Source organism: Periplaneta americana, chromosome 12 (genome assembly GCF_040183065.1).
Source record: "Periplaneta americana isolate PAMFEO1 chromosome 12, P.americana_PAMFEO1_priV1, whole genome shotgun sequence".
Classification (NCBI taxonomy): domain Eukaryota; kingdom Metazoa; phylum Arthropoda; class Insecta; order Blattodea; family Blattidae; genus Periplaneta; species Periplaneta americana.
The window spans coordinates 157,829,555-157,852,306 of NC_091128.1; the positions used below are offsets into that span (position 1 = coordinate 157,829,555).

The window sequence follows — 22,752 nt, forward strand, 5'->3', positions numbered from 1 at the left end:
CAAAGGGTTAATATGATACTGCACCACTTCTGTACTCAAATTTTTCAAAATGAGTATTGGGAGAAAGGGCAAGGAAAAATATCTTCACGTTTAAAATCTCTATTCTAGGATACAATATTACATAAGCACCATATTTAAAGAAATAAATTACTTACAGTAGTAAAAGTAAGTAAAACCTCAACTGTTTTACGTTTTTTTTATAAAAATATCAAGACCACAGGTCTTTGGAAACGTTGGCTAATTACATTAGCAATTAACAATTTCTCTCTGAATACAAACAGATTCCTATTTGTCCTCAAACACGAAATGACAGCACTACTTCGCCAGTTGCTGTGTAACTATATTTCCATAAGAACAAATTAAGAATACGACCGTGTCAAACACACTGTAACATACTTCCCCATACTGAAGGCTTCTATGGTACAGAGTTTTGAGTATATGCACCATGTCAAAGTTGATGATGATGTATCCAACATTTCAAGAAAACTTTCATCATGTTCAAGGATAACTGGCGAATAAAAACAAGACATTTGACCCTATGATAAAGAGATAATAAGATAATAATAGTACATTATGCAACGACCCTATAATGATAGTAATTAAGACGCAAGTATGGATGTTTATGAAACGAGCGCGAGTTTCATAATATTCATACGAGCTTCTTAATTACCATTATAGGCAAGTTTCATACGACTTTTTATGCTCGACCATATTTCTAACTTGAAATTATTCAGATGTATACATTTTATTTGTATCTGACAAGATCGGAAGTAACCTTGTTCTAGGTCGTGAATTGTGAGATGTGCGCAGACGCGAAAGTATTGATTTTTTCCGAGGAACAATAATGTTATTGACCTTGATGTAATCCCGTTAAACTTGATATAACCTTGATTATTGAATTCGACATTGAAAAACGAGATGACAAATTGAATTTATTTGAATATTATTTACAATTAACGCTAATTATTATAGTAACAGAACATAACCTTCTGCGACAGTATTGGATTTCCAGTCTCCGTGACTTTTCGCTAATTCTCTTTCAATTGCATATCCGAGAATAATCGATACTTGCGGTTTTATAACGGTACAAAGCTGACTTGTCATTGGCTGAACACCCGTAAGCTGAGTTGTCATTGGCTGAACACCTGTACTTTAATAAGTAGGTGTACTTTAATGACATGCATTAAAGGACTGTTACAAGGTGTATAATTACTACATTTCGGCATGGTCGAGCATAAATAAAGATCTTAGAAGCTGCTTTACTGGGTCTATAATATGATAATGACTCCAGATATGTACATGGACTACATTTTGTTTCCTGAAAATGAAATCACAGCAATGTCCTGAAAGGAGGCTTCTTGTTGGACTACCGTATTAAAGATGGTACTTTTACCAATATTTCAAGTAAATTCTCTTCATCTTCAGGGAATACCAATCAAATGAAGATAGTAAAAGACTACATGAAAACATGTTTTTGACTTTAGAAATATGGAAAAACCTATTTTATGATGAATGACTCTACACCTGGATATGAGTCGCATCTTGTTCCCTGAAATGTCGGACACAAGATCCTCCTTGACAATAATCACACTCTTCGACATACGGACTAATGTAGAACTGAACAGTAACCTGTAAGGAACTGAGCTGCATGGGAAGATATGCTTCAACTGCCATGCATGGCGAAGGTAAAGAAGAATCCTCGTAAGTACATCACAGTGAAAAAACATAAAAATGGTGTGAGCACAAGAGATCAACACAATAAAAAGACGAAGAACGGAATATATCCACTGGATACTGGCTGGAGTCAGTGCTGAGCAGCAACCACTCAATTCGATTGCTAACTTCTGTATCGTCATATCCCCAGCACACTGCACAGCAGGAATGCACAGAACAACGTCACTATGATCAGGATGATCACCAGCCAGAACGGCAGTGTACCTAGAATCACAACCAACTGCAGGCAACTTCCGTTTTTTGGAGACAGCACACAGTACATATCCCTCACAATGGAAACACACACAGGTATTGTTTTTCCTAGAAAGTTGAACCTTTTAATAAAAAATACGTGGTACAGTCATTAAGTTCTAAGACTTGACGCCTGGAGGGTAGGCTCCCACAAGAATCTGGATGTATCACAAGATGCCGCATAACACGGCGTACATTTAAACAGAACCACATCCTCCCTCAAAATAGTCTCCGTTGGCCGATATGCACGTTTGCCAATGTTGGTATAGCTGCTGGAAGCACCGTTGAAAGATGTTGGCAGGAAGGTCCCGTATGGCTTCTCTTGTGGCAGTCATGACCTCTTCGGAAGAATGAAATCTATGCCCACGTAGAGTTCCTTTCATGCGAGGAAAGAGAAAAAAATCGCATGGTGCGAGATCAGGTGAGTACGGAGGGTGTGGAAGAACTGTCACCTGTTGTCTTGCAAGTTCCTCTTGGACAAGGACAGAGCGATGTGCAGGGGCGTTGTCATGTAGCAACAGCCAATTCTTTGTACGCCATAGCTCAGGTCGCTTACGGCGAATTGAATCTCGTAAACGGCCAAGGATTTCTTTGTAGCGGGTTTTGTTCACAGTTGTACCTTCCGGGATGAATTCCATGTGAACAATTCCATTTGAATCAAAAACAGTTCAAGCATCACCTTGCCTTTTGACTTGTCTTGTCGCGGTTTTTTCTGTCGCGGTGATAACGGCGTTTTCCAGGTGGCAGATTGTCGTTTCAGTTGCGGATCGTAAAGGAAACACCAAGTTTCGTCTCCAGTTACTATCCGGTTGAGAAACGTCGGATCATCGTCAGCACTACTGATGAGGTCACCACAAATTGTCATGCGATCATCACATTGGTCTTGCGACAGGATTCGTGGCACACTGTGCTGGGTAACACGAGATATGTTCAGGTCATCAGACAGAATTTTGTAGCAAGTACCATGGCTGACCCCTACTGTTGCTGCGATATCGTCTACCGATTGGGAGCGGTTAGCACGCACCAACGTTGCAACTTCTTGGATCTTGCATTCAGTTCGAATTGTCTGTGGCCGACCAGTAAGCACATCATCTTCCAAACTGTCTCTTCTTTGCAAAAAAACGTCAGTGCCACCTACACACAACACTGCGACTCACTGCGTCCTCACCGTAAACTTGCTGCATCATTTGAAACGTTTCCGCAGCAGTTTTGCCTAATTTCTGGCAGAACTTGATGTTTGCCCGTTGCTCAAACTGTGACATCTCGGGTTCCGACGTGCTCATTCAAATCACCGTCACAACAAAGACCGTAGTTCTGTTTACAGTGCATGCACTCAACTGTCTCTTGTTGGATCGAGAGACTAACTGACAAGGTATCATACCATGGCGCCACCTATACGCTATAGTGCACCACAATGCCACTATGCGCTCAGTATTAGAACTTAATGACTGTACCACGTATATCATCTCACAATATATATAGGGAAATTCAAAAGCTACTTCAAACTTCAAAGCATTATAAATAGAGGGCAGGTGTTCATGACCTAAAAATAGCTGAAAAATGTCCAATAAAATGCTCCAAAAGTTAAAAAAAATGATATTAAAAGTCAATTAACTGAAGGCAGGGGCATGGACTATTTTGCTCATGTACTGATGCACCAATGGAGTGTAAGAATCCACTAATTTTTAACCAATCAAAACCAACTGTAATCTTGTCACACCTGATGTGCATTTGTTTCATATCTTGTCGCATGTGATGTTCAGATGTTAAATATTTTGATTGTTTCCTTAACAATACAGCAGGCCGTGATATTGCATGATGGCCGTGCTAGCAAATGTAAGTATTAAATATCTTAATTTATAATATAATCTGTTTCTGTCTGTTATAAATTATTTATTAATATTCATTCAAATATCACAAGAGTTCTCATCTTGTGAATAATTCACTAGATAAAGTGCCTAGTTCAAAATAAAATGTTATAACCTCAAATATTTGTTTTATTTTCAGTGCCCGACACCCCGCTTTTTTTACATCATGTGCTACACGTCGGATCATCATCGGGGCTTGCAGCCCTGATACCCCACTTTTTGCATCATGTGCTACGCGTCGGATCATCATCGGGGCTTGCAGCCCCGATACCCCGTTTTTTACATCATGTGCTACACCTCAGATCATCGTCGGGGCTTGCAGCCCCAATACCCCGCTTCCTACATACAACATAATTATATTATATTATTACCCATTTCAGCGAGTACTAACGACCACTGCAAAATACGATAATTTGATCCACGGAGCATTCTCTTTTGGCACAAGGATGATTTATGTAACATGTTTTTAAATTATTAGTCTTTTAAATACCAGTACATTCTTTAATAAATCACTGAAAAACAAATGTGAATATATAGGATGTGGAGTGTGTACGAAATTATTATTATTTTTGGGGCATCATTTTTACGTAAATAACGATAAATAAAAACTAACATGCCACATAACATTATTTTAAGAAATACAGGAAACAAGCATGAATAATATTCACCATTCTTAATGATCGTGGGATAGAAAAAAGTATGGAATAGAAATTACATACAACCATCTTCGATTAATCATTTCAAAACAACGTGAATATAGCGTGGATTGTGTAGGAAAATAATTTCTTATATGTTGCTCCCAATGTGCAGCATTGTTAACTTATGAAAACAAATGAAATTTAACATGGCATATAAACACTATTTGAAGAAAGATAGGAGATATTAAGTAATATTCATCGTTCTTAATGATCTTCGGATGGAAAATAACAATGAAATATGTATAAAATAGAAATTACATACAGGTGAGCATATAAAAACAGTAAGTAGAATCATTTATTTGATTAATAATCTTAAATTACTCCAGGTTTAGTGCAAGAGTGGCCTATATCTAACGATGTCTCCCAGCAAAGTAGGCTACAAGTCAACAAAATAAAACCGACTGTTAATTTAGAAGTTGGCAATATATTTTATGTCGATTAAAACAACAATACATATCGATAGTAGCATTCATACCATTCAACCAATAAGAAGATTGGCCCCTATAATGCATCTGTGCCTAATTTGGTTTTGCAAGTTATTTAATTTTACGCGTTGAATAATCTTATTAAATTGCACTCGTGGTTTCATCTTATTAGCATAATTTCATGATCGCAGTTGACTATATTAGAAAGCAGTGGAAACTATGATTACAATATGGATCCCTGCCTCTCCTTCCTTTACAAAAGAAGTTATGTTAAAATTCACTTGACAATCCACTGCTCTTTAATTGTGACTTACCCTTTTACTGCAGGATATGATTTAGAAAAAATATTACCTAAATTCAGTTAAATTCAACTGATGTGAAAGTAGACATCACTTGTATGAAACTTCTATATATTTCTACTACGACACAGATGCAGAAATATCTAAAGTTTCGAAGCCAAATACTGACTTCATTGACGACAGAAAAAAGTGTAACCTATGATACAGCAATGTTTAACACAGCGTAGCTACACATAATATATCAGGCGATGATAAATGTGTACTCACTTCGGAAGGCAAGACTGTGTACACAGACACGATTATCAACAGAGATGCTAACAACGGCAGCTTCGGCGGAGCTGGTGATGGGTGGGCCCCCTGAAGCTACTGGCAGGAACTCCAGGCCTGTCACGAACATGCTGTGGGCATCCTGCACGTGCAGGGCTCTCTGTGAACAACACATCACTTATAAACAACTAATTCCAAAGAAAGGAAAGTCACTTCCTGCTGAACAACATATTAAAAATTACTAGTATAGTGAAATCTAAGTATAATGTTATCAGAAAATAATATTTATACTTTATTTTGAAGAGTACATTATAACGAAAAGATGAAGTTTTATCCAAACAAAGTTGTTTTGATTCTACATTAGATAATACAGAGCTATTTCACAACATATCTTATCTTCCATTTACTACAGCTGTGTTTACAATCCATGTAAGATTTAACAAACTCTGCAGTACATATAAGAATCACCTTCAAATTTATACAGATGAAGCTCTAAATCCTGATAATGGGACATCAGGAGCAGGGTATTATATTCCAAAATATCAAGAAAATTACTTCATATCATGTTCATCCTCCTCCAGTCTTGACACTGAATTGCTAGCTATTGATGCTGCTCTTCAGTGTGTTACTCAAATTTCTGAAAAATCTATTTGAATACTTACCGACTCCAATTAAATATATACCAAACCTATACGCACATAGAATTATTACAATTCAGAAACAACTAAGTAAACTAAAAGAACTCCAAAAGGAAATAACATTTCAATGGATACCTAGTCATTGTGGTATAACTGGAAACGAGAAAGTCGATAATATTGCAAAACAGGCAACATATTTGCAACCAAGACCTCTTCAAGCGATTTATCTATCCAGTGCTTTTGCTTCAGTAAAGTCTCATTTTACAAACCTATGGATCAACAATTGGCTCTCTTCTGACAAAGGAAAAAATTTACAGTCTGTACAAAAGAAACCAAATGACCTGGAAATGTACAAAAACTTGCCCAGACATGTTCAAACATTTTTAACAAGAGCCAGAACAGGTCACATTGTCACTCAATTGTACCTACACCGATTTCACCTTTCTGATAATCCTACTTGTCTGTGGTGTAATAATCATGATGAAAATCTGGAACACATTCTTCTATACTGTCCATCCATAAACCACAAAAGAAGTAAATTAAAATCATCAGTACCAGTTGCAGAAGACACAGCCCTGCAGTATATATTTACTACACCCCGCCTCTGGCTACTAGCAACAGGCATCTATAATGAACACCGATCAAAATACTCCTCATTTCTCGTGAAAAACAACAACTGAATAGACTACAGTGGACTATAGTGGACTTTATGTTGTCAGCAAACAGCTGGATACATTAAGAAGATTGACCGATTGCCCTATACAAAAGTGTAAGTAATATTCATATCGCTGAGCTTTAAAATTATGACAGAGCAATTATTTAGGTTAAAAAGAATGTTACTAACTACAACAAAAATATCAGAAATTAAGAATTTGTGTATGCCCACCTAGGCCACATTAGGTAGGTTAGGGAAGACTTCATTCATAAGAATAGGTGACAATTTATTCAGCTTTCACAACTTTTTTGCTTTTATAAGGAAGTTTACAGAAAAAAAAAAACTAAATGGTATATAAACAAGCATCTCCTTTCTGTCACATGTTTCATTCTTGGCTTCAATGCAACAGCTCATTATACAGTGTGTTCATTAAGTATGGAATATTACTCATAACTTCTTAAATTTTAATTTTACAAAAAAATGTTTTATACAAAAGCTGTTGAAAATAAACCATAGAATATTATGATACCAGTGTTCGAAAAAAGTTAGTTATTCAGACATACAGGGTGTGACAGCAAACTTTATATTTTTAATGTGATGTCACAACATTGGAATTGCGTTCTTGAGTTACGTGACATTTTCGATTCCCACTTCTCCCAAGATTTGTTTTGAATTTTAAGAAGAAAAAAAAACTTCATTTTTTGGTGTATATTATAAGAGTAAATCATATTTTCTGTTAGAAGAAATCTCTTTTGATGGAAGATCAAATTCTGCGTGTTCCCTGCTGCAGACGTACCTGTAAACTGAAGGCTATGTAGACCGACACACTGCCGCTGAACATGGTGCCCACTGCCACGAATCTTCCGTCGTCTGACACCGCCAGGGCAGACAGACTCTCGTTGCAGGGCACCGCCTTCTTGAGGGACCCGTCTTCAGGAAGCCATAGCTGCAGGAAGGCCTTTAGTTTGCCTGGCCTGCCCACAGGATTCGTCAGCACAAACAATCTGTTCTTGTTCACATCCCCTTCCACCATGCCAAATCTGTTAAAAAGAATTGCAAATATATAGTCATTCCAGTATTTCCCAGGTCTTCGTCGTCTTCTTCCTTCTGGCTGATACTCATAAGTCGTCATGTGGAGTGTGACGGCTGTGGATGTGAACACTGCTGTCTTTTATCAGCCATTCCACACCAAAATAAGAATTGTATTCCAATGGATACCATCCCACTGTGGAATCCTGGGAAACGAGAATGCAGATGCTTTAGCAAAGAAGGGCAGCACTGCTACTTACAGACCTGTTACTAAATCTACGTATTACTCTGTGAAAAGATTTATTAAATCTACATACTTAGACTTCAACAAATAAAATTTTATAACACAATCTCAAGGGAAAAAATGGAACTCTCTGCATCATAATCCACAGTTAATTCCCGATTTACCACGAAAATCGTCTGTAGCTGCATTTAGATTGGCAACAGGCCACGATTGTTTGGCCGAACACCTGCATAGAATTGGAATATATCAGTCCCCTAACTGCCCATTATGCAACTCAAACCAAGAAATGGATTCGGAACACCTCAAAATCTGTGCTTCAGTGGCTGACCATGATAATATCTTTGAAAAATATTGGAGTGCAAGAGGTCAAATGACTTTATTGTCAAACGCCTGACATTAGAAAACAACAACAACAATTTTTTAAAGTTTAATAAAATTGGATTTCAATTCAATACAGTGAAACCCTGATATTACATGCTGATTTGTTATGCTATCCCGCATTATATGCTCTTTCAATCCAGTCCCTTGACTTCCCTATATAAAACCATGTAAGAAGGAGATGACATCGTAGTTTACATCATTTCTATGAACTTACCCCTAATTCTACACCACAATTTGAAAATCCAAAAGAAAGAAATATTAAATATTATGTTTTATTTAACGACGCTCGCAACTGCAGAGGTTATATCAGCGTCGCCGGATGTGCTGGAATTTTGTCCCGCAGGAGTTCTGTTACATGCCAGTAAATCTGATATGAGCCTGTCGCATTTAAGCACACTTAAATGCCATCGACCTGGCCCGGGATCGAACCCGCAACCTTGGGCATAGAAGACCAGAGCTATACCAACTCGCCAACCAGGTCGACTCAAAAGAAAGCATGGGAGAGCAAATAAGTCCATTGCCTATTTCTTTTAGAGCTCATCGCAACATTTTCCTTAATGTCTTAGGAAATCAGGGAAAAATCACATGCAGGATGAGTGGTCTCAATTCATGAGCCCAACTCTATTGGCTCATTTATATTGACTCTGATAAATATGTTTCTTTACTAAAATAAAACAACAGCATTAATCCTAGGGGGAACTATCTTAGGATAGTATTTATAACCAGACTTAGGAAGGGTTAGTGACATGACTATGTGAGAGATTGGGGCGGACATGCTGGCCACTGTCTGAGTGCATCCTGAACGTTGGATGCCAGGCAAACCAGACATGTCAATCTTCCCAGACTAAGGAGGAGGGAAGTGATGATAAGTCTGGCTATGTGAGAGGTTGGGGTGCATTGATTGCTACTGTTGCAAAGGTAAAGGTGTCTGCACACTTGCCACTGAATTACAAGTAAGGCAGGGAGGTAGAAATCCCGTGCTTTGGCACTAGACAGATGTGATGTGGTCAGTGTCACACCAGGATAGACGTGATTCTCAATTTTACAGGAGCTATCTGGGCAGTTAAGAAAACACGAAATCCTCTTTCAACCAGCAACTGAAATGGTTCAGTACTGCGCTTCGCCCTCCACAGATACCACTAATAGTACATTATGCAACGAGCCTATAATGGTAGTAATTAAGATGCGAGTATGTTTGTTTATGACACGAGCGCAAGCGAGTGTCATAATTTTCATACAAGCGTCTTAATTACCATTATAGGCAAGTTTCATACGACTTTTTATGCTCGACCATATTTCTAACTTGAAATTATTCATAAGTATTCATTTTATTCTTATGTGACTGGGGAGTGAACTGACCTGAATTGTAAGATGTGTGCAGACGCGAAAGTATTGATTTTTTCCGAAACACGAATGTCATTGACCTTGATATAATGTAGAGAATAACATGAAGATTAGGCTTGATATAACCTGGAAATTGATTTAGAATTGAAAAACGAGATGACGAATTGAATTTATTTGAATATTATTTACAATTAACGCTAATTATTATAGTAACAGAACATAACCTTCTGCGACAGTATTGGATTTCCAGCCTCCGTGACTTTTTGCTAATTGTCTTTCGATTACATATCCGAGAATAATCGATACTTGCGATTTTATAATGGTACAATCAGTACAAAGGTGATTTTTCATTGGCTAAACAACTGAATTATAATGAATAGGTGTATTTTAATATGGTGCATTCAAGGACTACTACCAGGTGTATAATTACTACATTTCGGCATGGTCGAGCATAAAAACACTAAATTCCAAGCAAATCAAGCTTTCAGGTATAACTCCCTGTAAAGTTGATTTGAATAATTTCGAGGGAAAAATTGTTCCGGGGCCGGGCATCGAACCTGGGACCTTTGGTTAAATGTACCAACTCTCTACCCAGGAACTCTACCAGACACCGATCCAATTTTTCCCTCTATATCCACAGACCTCAAAGTGAGCTGACAACGTCAAGCAACCAACATTGAGTGCACACTAATTCTGTGTGACTTAAATTGTGGTTTTCTGTAACGTACAGTGACGTGTATTATGCAAATCAAGCTTTCAGGTATAACTCCCTGTAAAGTTGATTTGAATAATTTCGAGGGAAAAATGCCTGTTCCCTGAACAATTTTTCCCTTTAAATTATTCACTAAATTCCAAGTTTCCAAGTCCAAACCCAGCAAAGAATAACAATATGTAAAATTCTTAAAGTCTGGGATTCTGTACTGTAGATATATAACATGTAATGAACCCTGCCACTGAATGGGGTGGTTCTTCAAAATTTCTTCAGCATCACACAAGTAATAAATTTGTAATAGACCTATGTCCATTTAGGAATGGGTTAAGAATGAAAAGAGCATAACACAAATTAGACACAAACACAGATCAACACACAAACTTACCTGCACCGTTTGTAAAGGTATTTAGAACCTTCAGGAACTGTCCACGTCAGTTCTTGCACCTTCTTTCCAGAGTCCGTGCTCCAGATTACAGCCATGCCATCTTTGGCTACACTCACTACCTGCAAAAAAAAACAAACTGTGCAAGATTAATCCAGACCCTAGCATCATATCCCACCTCCCTCAAATCCATTTCAATATTATCCTCCCATCTACGTCTCGGCATCCCCAAAGGTCTTTTCCCCTCAGGTCTTCCAACTAACACTATACACATTTCTGGATTCGCCCATATGTGCTACATGCCCTGCCCACCTCAAACATCTGGATTTAACGTTCCTAATTATGGCAGGTGAAGAAAATAATCTATTCCACTGTACATAAAAACGAATTCATAATAAAGTAACATATCACATAGCAGAAATTAATGTGGAGATTGTTAAAAGTGCCTTCTAGCTGTGACACTTTATTTTCTAAATTTCCAAATTCAAAACAGAGTACAGGTGAAATAAAACAACAAATCAACAAGCTCATATGGGTATGATTTTGCAGAAGAGTAGCAGATACCGCCCTTCAACTTTAAAATCTCAGTAATATGTGTTAGGTGTTACCACAATCTACTATATACAGTCACGAAGCTTGGGGTGATTTTTTGCCAACGAGTTGCATTTTTCGCGATAGTTGCTAGCCGCTTGGAGCGCTGTGAGTACTAGGAACAATAGACTGTGTCACTGCCACCGTGATCTAATACAGGCGTAAGACAGGCCATGTGACTCGCTTAACCCGATCACGAAGGGCGGCGTTTCAACCATATAAATTAATTGGAATGCATAAACAGTAACATATATTTCTCTAAAATGTAGTGTAATTGCATTAATAAAATTTAAAACAATGATTAGGAGACACTTCAGACATAATTCCTTGCGAGTTAATGTGTAATATTATTTTTGGTGTGAAAATTACGTTGTTCGTATGTGTAATACTTGCCTTTATTTCGATTAAATATTGCGAAATTCTTGTACATTCATTTATGCACGATTCAATAATTTTCAGTTGCACCACACGAATATTTAGATATGTTGAAATTATAGGTTATGTTTACTGTACCAGTTGCCCCCTTCTGTCTAATTTTAGTGGTCTCCAATGCCCTGCCACTACATATGTATGTTATAGGTTATGTTTACTATATTTAACTTATATTCCTATATTCACAATTATACATTATAATTAAACATAATGTCATGTATGACACCCGTCACATTCTATTTGTCTGTATTTTAATACTACAATTGAGTACTCTATTTATCTACTACCTAAGAGACGAAGTAACACAATCGTACGTACACTAATTTCATAGGAGTGGTATAATACAATAATTTGAATAATAATATGGGACAAGGAGACGTTTGTAGTACTATAAATTGTAAGAAAAATGGGTTAGAGCTATCCTTCTTCCGAAAGATCCAGGAAGTTGAGTTTATAGAATATAATATATATATTTTATGAAAATAATATATAAACCTTATGCATTTCATATTTCAATAGTGGAAGGAAGGTGCTAACTTTTTCAAAAGAACACGATATCGAAAGTACAATACATTTTATCGTCTGCTAGGGAAAGAGTCTGTGATGAGGCGATAGTAGCGATCCTGGTGGTAAGCAACTATCTATGGATGCATATTTCAACTGTTTACGTTTGCATATTTAGGAAGTATTAAACTTCGTGACTGTATATAGCAGACTGTGGTGTTACTCAGTAACGGCTGGTGGTCAAAATAATGAGTGTGCTACAATCTCTATATCGGCCTACTGTATACACTTATATGTATTTATCTTAATTTGAGACTTGTCTAGTGATGAAATATGAAGTCCATACGACGTTTCTTCCTACTGCAGAACTTGTCAATTACCCTGGTGTTAAACCCCTCCATCTTGGACATCATACTCTTTTCTATTGACAGTATTGCAAGAGCAGTGAGGCGATCCTGGGACATAGTGTTCCTTAAAAACGTTTTTATGCGTTTAAAGAAAGAAAAACATATTTCTAGCTCAGCAGTGGTCATTGGTGTTGTAACCAAAATATTTAACAACTTCGTTACTTCACAGAATGGATCCTGCGAATTGTTGGAGGCTATGTTATGTATTGCAACAATTGAACAGCTCCATCTATATTTCGGAAGTCGGGTCTTCCATATAGAACTCCAAGTTGTGTCTTTAACACTCTTTTGTTCAGTACAGTATAGCTGTTGACAGCAACTTCAAGTTCGCGTTCAGGATAATTATGCGAAAAATTGTCAAAAAATTTGCTGTTTAACAATTTTGTTGCGTCTAGGTAGGTTAAAGACTGAAACGATAAGTAGTTTCCTGAATTATACTGTCACATAATTCCTTGGCTTCAATTTTCTGGACTGGCTGATTCAGGAGGAACCTCAAAAACCAGATAGATGGCAGCAGCGGTCGGACACTTGAATTACCAAACACATTGTACATAGTTCCGAGTTCTTCCACAAACAAACATTCTTTCGTTACTTTTGCAATCTCCAAGCTGTGTTGTGCTGAAGCTGACTACAGCACTTCCCCGCGTAAAAATAGCCAATCAGGGCAGTGATTTCAGCTTCGCACATGCGCATTAATTGTCTACATCCTCATATAGAGTTTTGAGTAGCAAAACGTACTGCCTGAGGCACCAAAGGGCGAAGAGTGGAGACTAAACACTCTATAACGCATCGTGAACATAACCACGGGAAATTGTCAAATGACAGATCAAATATACTTCGCACGAAAACATGACGACCTTCCCTCATCCCCTTCACCAGTTAACTGCAGGCACGCGCAAGGGATAAACCCTTAGCCGAGTTGCCAATTCTTGAAGTCATTGTGATTTGCGAACGTTTTTCAAACTGTGTTCCGTGAAACTGCGATTTTCAGAAAGACTATATTATCTTTGTAAATATACCTTAATTTATAATTACTAAAACAAAATTGGTGTAAAAATGAACAAACTTATTTTAAAAACACTTTATATTTATATTTTCACTAACATGTTTTGCCTAAATAAACAAAAAAATGCAGACTTCTATAATAAGTGTTAAATTCTCATGTTATTAAAGTTCCAGAATTTTATACTTAATTAAGAATGTTGCGCCGGTAAAATTTTCTGAAACTGTGATCATTGAATAGTTATAGAATTTATAGTACAAAAGAGTAAAGTTAGATTTTATCAGCTTCGCCTTGGGTGATAATTTCCACAAACGCATAAAATCTGTTTACTCTAGTGTGCTATACAATATTTTATTCATTACTGGTATGTAAATTTAATTTTAAATTGTAGGGCTTTTCTTTGTAATGTGTTGTTGGCGAAGAAGTTCATATATATTCATTTTACTATTGCTAATATGTTGGTTGTCGTGTAGAGAGTGATTTAAAAACATTTAATTCACTGCTGTAAGTTAGAAAACTTTTAAGCACTGCTGTGAATAATGTCATTATTTAGGTTGCTAAGGACGGTGTTGCTGTTGGCGATATCTCTTTCGCGTACTGTTCACATACTGTTCGGCGAAGTAAATCACGTATAAAATCGTCTATCTTACCGAATTCTGTTTTAATTTGTTTATTTTCTCTTTAGTTGGTGAACCGTAATTCTTAATTTCTATGCCCATATATCCAACTCTGCCGGTTGCGTCCGATGTTAAGTGGTTAAGATTTATACTTATTAAACTGCCTGAACTTTCGATTACTTTATGGATAGAATTTCTAACGTTAGACACAATTTTAACACTTTGTTTTCTTAGCTACGGTCCTCTGCAAATAAGATATTCTGTTTTCTTCGACGGTGTTATTTGTTGTTCTTGTCGTGATGGTCCTGGATCTTCAGGTGTATCAGGAGGCCTGGCTGCGGATCATCTGCTCCAACACTCAATAATCATGGCCGGAATAAATTAGACATATTGAAGCGCACAACGGTATAAAACACGTCGACAAAGACACTGAAAATGGGTGAAACCCAACAGGTAGAGGCAATGACTACTAGATTTGGCAATGCTGGGATCTATTGTATTCCTGCCACGCGGCTAGGGGTTGAGTAGAGGATGGGGGTTTATGAGGGATTACCAATTCCAAGAACAGAGGCCGTCATGTTTCCGAGCCAAGTATACTATGGTATTGCAAATACATTATTTGAGCAAAAATTATCATTGTGCTGTAGCACATAAGGACGGGCCGCCCCTGGTGTTACTTTATATTGAAGTAACAAAAAATAAATTATTAATAATAACAATAATAATGGGTCACATATGATTATGAATATCTCAAACACAAACATAACTACAGGATAACTCTAGAAGACAGTTCCAATTTTCTCACCGATTTTTCATTTGGGCTGATGTCCAGGTCATCGATTTCTTTACTATGAGCAGCTATATCAATCTTCTTTTTAAGGGATGGGAACTGCCAGAGTCGAACATGGCCGTCTGTGCCCCCGGTAGCCATCAGCTTGCCTGAGCGTCCGATTCTCACCACTCGCTGTAGAGGCTCCTCCTGACTGGAACAAAGCAGCAAGTACAGTTATGCGACACAAACAGCTGCGTACCAGTGAGTCTAGTTATGTTCGGCACTTCACAAGTTATTATTTACAAGAAAATTATGTATCTACAGTAAAACCCCTCTTAACGAATCTCTAGGGAAGTAGTTTTCTTTAATTAAATGTGGGTTTTTCTTAAAAAGAGTTTTCATCAAGAGAGAGCTGAGAATTGCAAAAGAAATACGCTCAGACCATTTAACCATAATATATTTAAGTATTCATAATAACTATGAAATTTAGTATTTTAAACCATACAATAACAATAAACTTTCGCAAACACACAATATTATATTTTCACAAAATCAGAGTAACGTATTTTAACTCTAGGCTAGTTATTAAAGTTACAATTTTCATATGAAAACTCACAGTAACATTTCAATGCCCACGTGCATCAACGTCGGTTAGTGTAACCACCAGTTAAAATTGTCATCTAACCTCTGGTTAAGCATTTTTACAGTGGATCGACCTCGGTTACGACTTAAATAGGAGGTTAACCACAGTAATCTATAACCGGCCATTTTCGAGCGGTTAAAGGAGATAACCAGTGATTAGTAGAGCAAGTAAAGCAAAATGGAGGCCAGAGCCACAGATGTTTACTTCGAAGACGATTATTATTGTACAGTACTTGAATTACTTGGATAGAGCGTGGGCGTGAAGTTTCTTTAGTGGAAAGAGAGAATCTTTACGAGGAATTAGGTGACAGAAAATTTCAGGAGGGATTTTATTTATCAAAATCTACAAATGGCTCACTTGCAATAACTCAAAAACAGTCATATTTCTTCTGTTGATCAGCTCCTTATGTTAAGATTCTATGTAACTGTTATTTTCTGTATTTTAAGAGGGAATACTTGAATATCTCTTTCTCTGTCACTGGCTGAACAAAGAGAGGTTAAGGATGGATCTTAGGATAATGAACAGTAACCTGGTGTAAATGGGATCTTGGGTAGTACACACATTTCTACTAATCTTCTGCATCCTTTTCCTTTATGGATATTCCTTCTTCATTATACAATATATTTAAATCTATTAAGTAAGTCTATCAATACTTAACCTCACATTGGGATATAATCATTTTTGAATTCAATTTTCTATTTTGACGATTTTAACCTAACAGCAATGAAAAACAAAGAAATGCAACTCGCAAATATAACAGCGCCCAAAGGCAAACAAATGCAACGCGAAGATGTAGGACTTGTTCACTTCGATGTAGAACGGAGTGAGCGCAGTCATTTTTAGATGTTGACTATTATCTTTGCTGTGGTATGAATGCTTTCCTTTAGTCATTTTGTAGAAACAGTGTACCATCATAGACTTTGCTCTGGTTAAATGAAGTGTCAGCTAACTATGTTTAAGTAATCTGTGATTATGAATGGTGCACAGAAATTACATTTTAACCACGGTTACTGTTTAACCGTCGTTTTGTAATCTATGATTACTGCGTTTTTAACCGATGTTGATGCACTTCGCCACAAGCCTTATTATTCGATCGAGATATTGATGCATATACAAGGAGAATAAGAGAAATACAATGAGAATAGGGGAAGCAGAAGGAGGAGGAAACAAGAAGAATAAGGGAAATACAAAGAGAACAAGGGCAACACAAGAAGAATGACGGGACAAGAACAAAAATAAACACAAGGAGAATGGAAAGACATGGAGAACAAAGAGAAGACAGAGAGCAAGGGGAACTCAAGGAGAACAAGGGGAAGGCATGGAGAACTATGAGAACACAAGGAAAACGGGATTGCAAGGAAAAAAAGGGGAATACAGTGAAACCTCTCATTTACGGACATTGAAGGGACGTAACTATCTGTCTGCATCTGGGAAGTGTCCTTTATTGGGAGGGAGGCTCCCCAATCTAACAGTACAGTAAATTTATAATATGCATTATGTATCTCTTCACGCTTTAAATGAAATGTATTACTGTAGTTTAATTCTAAATACAGCCTACTGTACTACAGTAAATTCTTTGCAACTTTGAACTGCAGTAGATAAGCCCAAAAAAAGGAAAATACAGTACTGTGCCATGCAATTTTATTCTAAGTCTTCAGTTATGCAGTAACATAATTTACAGTTTTCAACTTAACCTTTACGTTCAGGTGCCATATCTCTCGAAACAGAACAACTGATTGAAGTGAAGAGAATAATCCTACTAACCCTATCATGTGTCGAATACAATTCCAAGATCACGGAAATCTTGGACCCAACAGACAGGTTAAATTTTATGACTTTGTTTATCCATCCTCTTCCAGCTAACAAGGGGTAGCCGGCTGGGCTAGTGGTAGCCTACGAGACCCTTATTATCTTCTTTCATGTTAAGGAATTTCTGTACAGTTCTCAAAACTAAATTTTCCATTTTTGTAACACATTAGGTCTTGAAAACCAAGTTCTGTCCGCAGTCAGGAGGTAAAGCAAGCTTTAGGACTGTTAAACAGCTGTCCGTGTCCGTATCTGAGAGTGTCCGTAAACGAGAGTTAAATTTATAATTATTTCTATATTATTTCAGTTGGGACATAAAAATCTGTCCGTATATGAGGAGTGTCCGTATCTTGGGGGTGTCCGTAAGGAGAGGTTTCACTGTACAAGATTAGAATTTATGAAGAGCACAAGAACACAAGGAGAAGAATGGGAGAACAAGGAAAATTAGGAGAAGACAAGGAGAATATGGAGAGGTCAAAGAGACTAGACCTTGTAAAGAAATCGATCACATATGTTTGGAATAATTGAGAATGTTGCTAAAACGCATTGTACATTCGGAAATCCATTAAAAATGTAGTCCTTAAAAGCAGGATTCTTTCTGAAGCAGGTTCCTCTTGCATCCCAGTACAATCCTCTAGATCTCCTCTTGTTTGTTTGATGGTACGAAGCTTCTTGTGCTGTAGGAGGTGGACTTGATTGAGTATTTATCTGGTTCTTGGCATATGTGTGGTACAGTTGAACCTGAAGAGGTGTTCCAGAAGGCAATCATGCTTTGTGGCCTTACAGGAGAATTAAAACGACATTTTGCTGTAACTAACACGTTCATAAGTTACTTAACAGATGATGTCTTCATTTTTTGTGTAATTGTTGTGAAGATCTAACAATGTGCTCAGCTTGAGAAGAGTTTTCGCAATAAGCTTAAGAGTTTCCACAGTAAGACAGTGAACCATGTGCCATTTGTGACCCTAGCTTCGCACACACAAATGTCAGAAAACACCTGACGAATTAATAAACAGATTTGCAATCACAGCTTACCTGAAGTCTGTCTGAATGCTATCACTTGGCTTGATGAGGAATTTTAGTCTTTTATAAGAATTGCTGTTCCCGTCCACCTTTTCCTTTGCCTCCTGCGTGTCTTCACTATCTGATACTGAAGATTTCTTGCTACGCTGCCTAACTCCGCTGTCATTCCCCACTGCAAACAGACAGGCTTGTAAATTACACAGTTATGATAAACATCATTAAAAGCAATGAACAGCAGTGGACTGGTATATGAAACAGCCACATTTTTAATCCTTTCTGTACAGATAGACACTCTTGTTTTAAAAAGGATGCGAGATGTCACTAATATTCAACTGTTGCAGAAGACTAAGTGCCTTTCAGAAATGTATTACTACAAGACAACCGATATGTTACAACTTGTTCAACACTAAGAAAACAATAATTTAGTTAAGTACGTTCTATCATTGCAACAAAGTCTGAAATATACTTCCTTGCAAGCAGTGATCGTACATATTGTGTGATGCAATGCAGTTAACATCTGTACTTGCAATTCAGGCAAAAATATAAGCAATAGAGAGATCAATAACTTTATGGGTCAATCTAGAGTATCCACCAGCCACTGAACGAATATTGCATACTTTTGTCACTGCCAATGTGGCGCTATAAACAAATTTTCAATACTTTTATCACAACCACAACACATTTCAAATCTTATTGTACCAAAGACATAGAATTATTACTACATTAACACATTTAGTATATCACGAAACATGTAAAATGTAATTATTATGAAAGTCGCCATATTCTTCTTTCAATTAGTACGATCCACTTCCACTAGATAGCAACCGTCACGATTGGCAGGGCCGACAATACTTGAAAACGAAACGATACTAAAATGTGAGGAATGTTACTACAGATGAGTAATATTATGTGACAGGTTAGGTTAGGTTTAATTGTGTGTTATGTGACAGGTTAGGTTAGTTTTGATTAGGCGTGTAGTATTATAAGAGAGGTTAGGTTAGGTGTGTAGTATTATTACTATGTTGGCAACACTGAAACCCACTGTTCCATTAAAGAAATATGGCTATATTCTTCGTTCACGCACGACGATTTTTTTTATATAAGGTACGTATTTAGGGCGGGTTGGGTGGACTCACAGCTCTCCCAGTGATCACATCAATTTCCACTAATCAATACTATAAATCCAAGGCATTTTCAAGGTATTTTATCAAGTTCCTGTAGTGGCTGGGACATAAGAAAGATTTACCAGTTTATGTAGGTACTTGAATCAAACTGTTAAACATTGAAAGTAACATCTTACACCTCCTAGAAACTCATACTGCCCCGACAATTTGGAAGAAGAGGGATGAAAAGAATCGGCAAACAGAACTGAGAAATTCTACACAACTGCGCTACCAAAGGAAGGTGGATATCTACCCACCAAAATGGGCGTTTGCAAGGCATATCAAAAGCCTGAACTAACAAAACCTAATATTTATTTATTTTATTTATTTAAATTCAAATATACAGAATAAAGAAATATAATTACAAAAAAAAAAAAACAAACAAAGATAAATACAAATAAAATAATACAAGCAATATAAAAAGAAGATATGTCACTGATATTCGACCTTTCCTTACGGTACGTAAGGCTCGAATAGAAGGCAAGTGCCCATGTAAAGACATCCGCAATTGTAAAGAAATATGCAAGAGCTTCAAAGAAATTCACATTTAAGATTAACTGCAACCCACATTTTCACGAATGTAAGTCCTGCATGTATTAAAAAAAAGTTTTACAAATCAGTATGTCTACTTACTACACGCCACGTAAACTTTTCGAGAAACATTACCTCATATCATGACCATCAACACTTCATACAAGACATCTCGAAAGAAATTATATCTTACTATAAACACAAGACTTTATGACCAACACTGACAATAAATTAAAATAATACTGCAAAAGAAACAAACATGGAAGTGAGTAATGAAAAATGTGTAATGACACTGGAAGAATTGTTGAAAACTGAGAGCAGGTTGGATGGGGTGATGGAGAAAATGAAGCATGTAAAAAAATAAAAATTAATTTACCATCGTTTGATTTAATGACATTGTCCCCACTTTCAGGATCGAGAATTTCCATCTTCACATTGTAAAGCTGACAATGACTTTCCTGTCCAGCTAAAAGGAATGTGTGACGACCATTGTTGTGAGATGCACAATTCATCACTACACTCGGTCCTGTCTCATGACGCACAACTTCTTCTGCAACAAACCTCTCTCCGTCGTGTGACAGCTCAAATATTTCCTGCAATTACGTAATAATTTATAAACCGTACCTATCTACAATATTAAGAACGTGCAGTACATCAAATTATGAAATTTAATTCGAATCACTTTTGAACTCACAAATCCATTAGCTACTCCAGTATTTGAAGAACCTCCTCCACCACCAACCAACACATGTCGACTAGTTAACATTTGTAAAGTATACAATGGAAAGTTAACCCGCGCCAGCAGTCCTTCCTGATGTCTACGTGTTGGAGCCATAATATTATATATTTCTTCCTAGCACAAAGCTGTTAACACCACTACAGCAGAAGAACCTTCATTTGATATTTTGTTGGTACCTCTTCCTCCACGTACTTTATAAAACAAATGAATGTGGAGAAGATCAGTGCTGCCAACAATTCGACAACGCAGCGTTCATTGAAGTTTGTACTACAGAATGAACCGATGAGTTAATTTCGCTTACATAATGTAGATTGTGCTCGCATCTGTTTTTCAAAGCTTATGGGCTTATACAAAATGAGTAAAGCAGATCAAAACTAAGACTTTTGATAGACTTATGGCTAGTTTTACCAAGCTGCAATAAATAAATCCAAATGAAACATTAACTATGAGCATTAAAATATTTAACAATTCACTAAAAGGCGGCGAGCTGTTCAGCAACAAAATTTTCTTAACAATTTTAATGAACAGTAAGTAATGCCTGATTATGGATAAATAATAAGTGCGTTCAATGAATTTTTCGTAACTACAGTAGTATAACCACAGTCTACTATATACAGTCACGAAGCTTGGGGTGATTTTTTGCATTTCTCGCGATAGTTGCTAGCCGCTTGAAACGCTGTGAGTACTATAGGCTACTGTGTCACTGCCATCGTGATCTAATACAGGCAGTAAAGCAGACCATGTGACTCGCTTAACCCGATCACGAAGGGCGGCGTTTCAACCATATAAATTAATTGGAATGCATAAAGACTAACATATATTTCTCTAAAATGTAGTGTAATTGCATTACTAAAATTTAAAACAATGATTAGGAGACACTTCATACATAATTCCTTGCGAGTTAAGATGTAATATTATTTTTGGTGTGAAAATTACGTTGTTTGTATGTGTAATACCTGCCTTTATTTCGATTAAATATTGCGAAATTCTTGTGCATTCATTTATGCACGATTCAATAATTTTCAGTTGCACCGCACGAATATTTAGATATGTTGAAATTATAGGTTATGTTTACTGTACCAGTTGCCCATTTCTGTCTAATTTTAGTGGTCTCCAATGCCCTGCCACTACATATGTAGTAGTAGTAGTAGTAGTAGTAGTAGTAGTAGGTTTATTTTGCCTGGCAGAGTTAAGGCCATGAGGCCTTCTCTTCCACTCAACCAGGTTTCAATAATATACATGAAATGCAAAATTAGATTACAAAACAACACAAAAGAAAATACCTTAGAAATTACATAAAATATAGTAGAAAATTACAATAGTCAAGATCAGTTACATAATATAAAATTACAAATAGTCAAGATCGGTTACATAATATATAAAATAAAGTAGAAAATTGCACATAATCAAAATCAGTTACATAACATAAGGGGAATATACACACTCACACACACACACACACACACACACACACACATAAACACACAATTTATAAGACCTAAAATGCCCGAGATAAATTCGACGATTAATTCACTTGAGATATATTATACAGTTAATATACTAATAGGAGAATACATTTGGGTTACAAGACATAAAATGTTGATTAGCAAAGTC

The 22,752-nt window shown here is 36.8% G+C and overlaps 1 protein-coding gene across 1 annotated transcript; it reads right to left on the reverse strand.

Moving 5' to 3' along the window:
• Positions 1 to 1,195: 1,195 nt before the first annotated feature.
• LOC138711052 (guanine nucleotide-exchange factor SEC12) lies at positions 1,196 to 21,322 on the reverse strand. Its single transcript, XM_069842357.1, has 8 exons — positions 21,094 to 21,322; positions 20,776 to 20,992; positions 18,718 to 18,877; positions 15,267 to 15,444; positions 10,911 to 11,029; positions 7,612 to 7,855; positions 5,523 to 5,682; positions 1,196 to 1,938 (listed from the first exon to the last, which is right to left on the reverse strand). The coding sequence occupies exons 1-8, from the start codon at positions 21,232 to 21,234 to the stop codon at positions 1,853 to 1,855; spliced, it is 1,305 nt and encodes a 434-aa protein (XP_069698458.1). The 5' UTR covers positions 21,235 to 21,322; the 3' UTR covers positions 1,196 to 1,852.
• Between the last annotated feature and the right edge of the window lie 1,430 nt (positions 21,323 to 22,752).